The sequence below is a fragment of the Octopus bimaculoides genome, chromosome 14 (genome assembly GCF_001194135.2).
Source record: "Octopus bimaculoides isolate UCB-OBI-ISO-001 chromosome 14, ASM119413v2, whole genome shotgun sequence".
Taxonomy (NCBI): Eukaryota; Metazoa; Mollusca; class Cephalopoda; order Octopoda; family Octopodidae; genus Octopus; species Octopus bimaculoides.
In genome coordinates, this window is record NC_068994.1 from 53,971,772 (window position 1) to 53,975,833 (window position 4,062).

The 4,062-nt window shown below is 37.6% G+C and overlaps 1 protein-coding gene across 1 annotated transcript in view; it reads left to right on the forward strand.

Annotated features, from left to right (window-relative positions):
- The window catches only part of LOC106867708 (uncharacterized protein DDB_G0283357), a 152,514-nt gene extending 148,816 nt beyond the window's left edge, over window positions 1-3,698 (forward strand). The window contains exons 4-5 of the mRNA XM_052972607.1: window positions 407-614; window positions 1,314-3,698. Of these exons, the coding sequence (XP_052828567.1) occupies window positions 407-614; window positions 1,314-3,576 (2,471 nt within the window). The 3' untranslated portion in view covers window positions 3,577-3,698. The remainder of the gene's footprint in view (window positions 1-406; window positions 615-1,313) is intronic.
- The last annotated feature ends 364 nt before the right edge of the window (window positions 3,699-4,062 follow it).

Genomic DNA, 4,062 nt, shown 5'->3' on the forward strand with positions numbered 1-4,062 from the left:
TATATATATATATATATATATATATATGGTACTGTTACTACATATTTCTTGATCAGAGATTTAAAACTAGTGGTTTTTCTTTTCATGTATGCATATAAGTATTTCATTATTCAGTTTTAGTTCAAGATTTCTTACCAATAGAGAAAGAACCAGTTTCTAACCTAGATCCAAGGCTCCTTCATTGGAATTTCAAGATCAACAACAGGGTGTTTTTGTTTGTTTGTTTGGTTGTATGTATGCATGTATGTATGTATGCATGTATGTTTCAATGCAAACAAACTGTTTACATTTCATTAACATACTCAATTCATTTTGACTGAATATTTTTTTTATTTATTGTATGTTATTTTTTTTTGTAATATTCTATAGTTTTACTTATTTTTCTTCCTTTTTTTTATATTTGTAGGGTTCAAATGCACACCAGATCTTCTACAATATTGCCCACAGTACTACACCCAAGCTGCACAACAGGACTCCTCCCAGCAGCCACTTGACCTCAGCTCTAATGGTTGTAGTCTGGACAATGTGCCCTCTCCAGGCAGTGCTTGGGAATTAGATTTAGTAACCAAACCACATGTCGAATTAAAGATACCACACATTACAATGCAGGCAGGGTAAGCAATATATTTTAAAATATTATAAAAACTATTACTTTTATAACTACTGGAGCATCGGATCAAATACCTCATGGCAGTTGGTTACATTTTATGTCCTGAGTTCAAATCCTACCCAGGTATATTTTGATTTCACCCTTCTGATCGGTGCTTTTATGCACCACACATCCATATGAGAGGTTCTCTCATTGTAAATAAGACAGTATTCTGTGTTCTAACACAACATCCACTTTTAAGTGGGAGATAAATATTACATATTGCTATTAATACTACCTCTGTTACTATTAACCATTCCTTTATAATCCCACTGGCCATTTGGGATACCATTGTCTGAATAAATGCTGATTTTATATATCACTGATGGGGGGAATCAGCTACTATGAGTGGACTTGGTAGATGGAAACTGAAAGAAGCCTGCCATATGTGTGTGTCTGTCTGTGTCTGTTTGTCCCCCAACACCACTTGACAACTTGTGTTGCAGCTCAGCAAAAGAGACCAATAGAATAAGTACCAGGCTTTAAAAAAAATAAGTATGGGGGTCGATTCATTTGACTAAAATTCTTCAAGGCAGTGCCCCAGCATGGCCACAGTCTAATGGCTGAAACAAATAAAAGATGTTAATGGTTTAAAAAGTATTTGGTGTATAATTTCATACCAATTATAGATATTTAAGACGTCTTGTTTATTCGTTTATTTCAGGAAATGCAAAAAGGACAGTCACCTTCAGAATGGAAAGAAAGGTTATACTGAAGAGGAATTGGTGAACGCAGTCTTTGAAATCCGCAGTGGAAAACTTGGTACACGCAGAGCTGCTGTGCTCTATGGCATTCCGCGTTCAACGCTTCGTAATAAAATTTTCAAAATGGAAACAGAACAACAGCAAAAACAACAACAGCAACAACAACAACAACAACAGCAGCAGCAGCAACAACAACAATCAGGTGTACTAAACATGGAACTTGATTGCAGTGAAGATAGTCAGCATTCTGAGAATGCAAATAATAACAATAACAATAATAATAATCATAATCATAATAACAATAATAATAATAACAATAATAGTAATAATAACAGTGTGCAACGTATGTCAACATCATCATCAGCAGCGACCATAGCAGCAACTCCCATTCCAACAGATTCCAACCGTTTGTCTCCTTACAGTTTGTTGCTCCCTCCTGTGGTGATGAACAGCCTTTCGAATTCGCGTGACTTTCTGCTACACTCCGAAGATGACTGGGAAAAGAAACTTGATCAGATCCGACGTAAGCACAATCTTAACGGCGCCTCAGCGGACGTAAAATACGAGAAACTGCCTTCTCTAGTTGGTACCACAAATAATCATATTAATAACATTAACCCTAATACTACTACTAATATTACTACTACTACTACTCCTCCGACTACTACTGCTACTAATAATAATAATAGTAATAGTAGTAATAATAATAATAATAATAATACCAATAATAATAGTGCACTGAACACTGATTTCAAATTGCCTCTGTTGCATGAACTGGTGCGTAAAATGACCGAGCAACGCCTCCTAAGTGAGCAAAAATCCTCAAACACAAAGTCACCAGTTGCCTTAGAAATTCTTCGTCAACCGCACGAGGCAAACCGCCATCATCAGCGACAGCAGCGACAACAGCAGTCGATGAGTAACTGCTCCAGCACCCAAACTGTGGAACCGAATCCCAATTACAGACTTATGTCCTTGAAAATTCCGTCCTACCGGCCTGCAAAAACACAAAACAACAATAACAATAACCATAACAGTAACAACAACAACAACAACAGCAGCAGCAACACAGACAGTACTGGTGGAGTTGAGGAACGGCCTTATGACAGCATGAAGATCGGCGATGCCCTCAAAGACATCATTGTGAAGACTATTTCAGAAAAGGTTTACAAGCGTAAGCATCAAGGGGATAGCTTCAGCAGCACACAGGATGAGAACCATCCTGGTAACAACAACAGCAACAACAATAACAGTAACTGCAAGACGTATTCTTCATCAGGATCCAATGTTTCTTCTATGGTAGCCAGCAAGAAAATGAAGAGATCTGTGAGCCTAGATAAAAAAGCAACAGAAAGTGCTATTGACAATTCCAAACCTGTGAAAAAGACCCGCCCCAAGCGTGGCCAATATCGCAAATACAACAGTCAACTGTTAATGGAAGCCGTACGTGCTGTTCAGCGTGGAGAAATGAGTGTGCATCGTGCAGGCAGCTACTATGGGGTGCCACACTCTACATTGGAGTATAAGGTGAAGGAGAGGCATCTACTGCGACAGAAGAAAATCAAAGAATCTCAATTACAAAACGAAGCTAACAACAACAACAACAACAGCAACAACAACAGCAACAACAACAATAACAATAATAGCAACAGCAACAACAGTAATAATAATAATAACAATATTGTCATCAACAACAACACATCCTCTGAGGACTCAAGCATCAAAAATCCCATATCTGTTGGCTCCGGGGTTAGCACAGCAGTTGGTGCAGGTAGCAGTGGGGTTGGCTCCACTGTTGCAGGTTCTGCTAGCAGTACCAATACTGGTGGCAGCAGCAGCAGCAGCAGCAGCAGTGGCGTCCCCAAAAACAACATCATCTCCAACAGTAGCAACAATTCTATAAAAACTGAAAAATCCAACAGTAACAGCAGCAGTGGCAGTAATTCTAAGAATAATGGTAAAAACGACAGCAAACCACTGAATTCGGTTTGGCTGCAACAATATGGCAATGGACTGCCTCCTCAATACGATGCATCTGGTATGAATCTTTTTAGCAGTAGCTTTGCTCTGAGCACACCAGCCTCAGAACTCCTGCGCAAACTGCAGCATAAAGTGCAGAGCAAATCTAATACATTTGCTCAAGATGCTAACTTCCTTGCTGGAGCCCTGCACAGACCGAATGGGATGAATTCATTAGGGAGCAGTTTTTTGTTTATTAATTGAAACCTCGAAGGGGTGGTACATAGGTGAAGAATCCGACAAAAAAAAAAAATGAAATAAAAATGATATAATATTAAAACTAAATTAAAATTAATTTAAATTAAAACAAAATATAAAAAAAAAAACAGCAATTATTTATTTCAAATAATAATTTAATAAAATATTCAACAAATAAAAAGAAAATATTGAGGAAAAAACCGTAAAAGAAAAAGAAAAAAAGCTTTGAACTTTCATAAGGAAATCGGCAATGACTTAAAATGTCGAGTTATTGCTGCCTGAAAAGCAAAAATAAGAGAGAAAAAAGGGGTCTTTCTTTACCATCTGTCTTTACTTCATATATGCCATGTGTTTGTGTGCATGGCTGAGCAGTGTGTATGCAGCATGTGTTAGTGGCTGTTCCTACCAAGAACGGTCAAATCTACTTGGAATTGTTTTGGCACCAGTCACACTCCAGCTGGTCACAAAATCGATATATATATATATAATTTT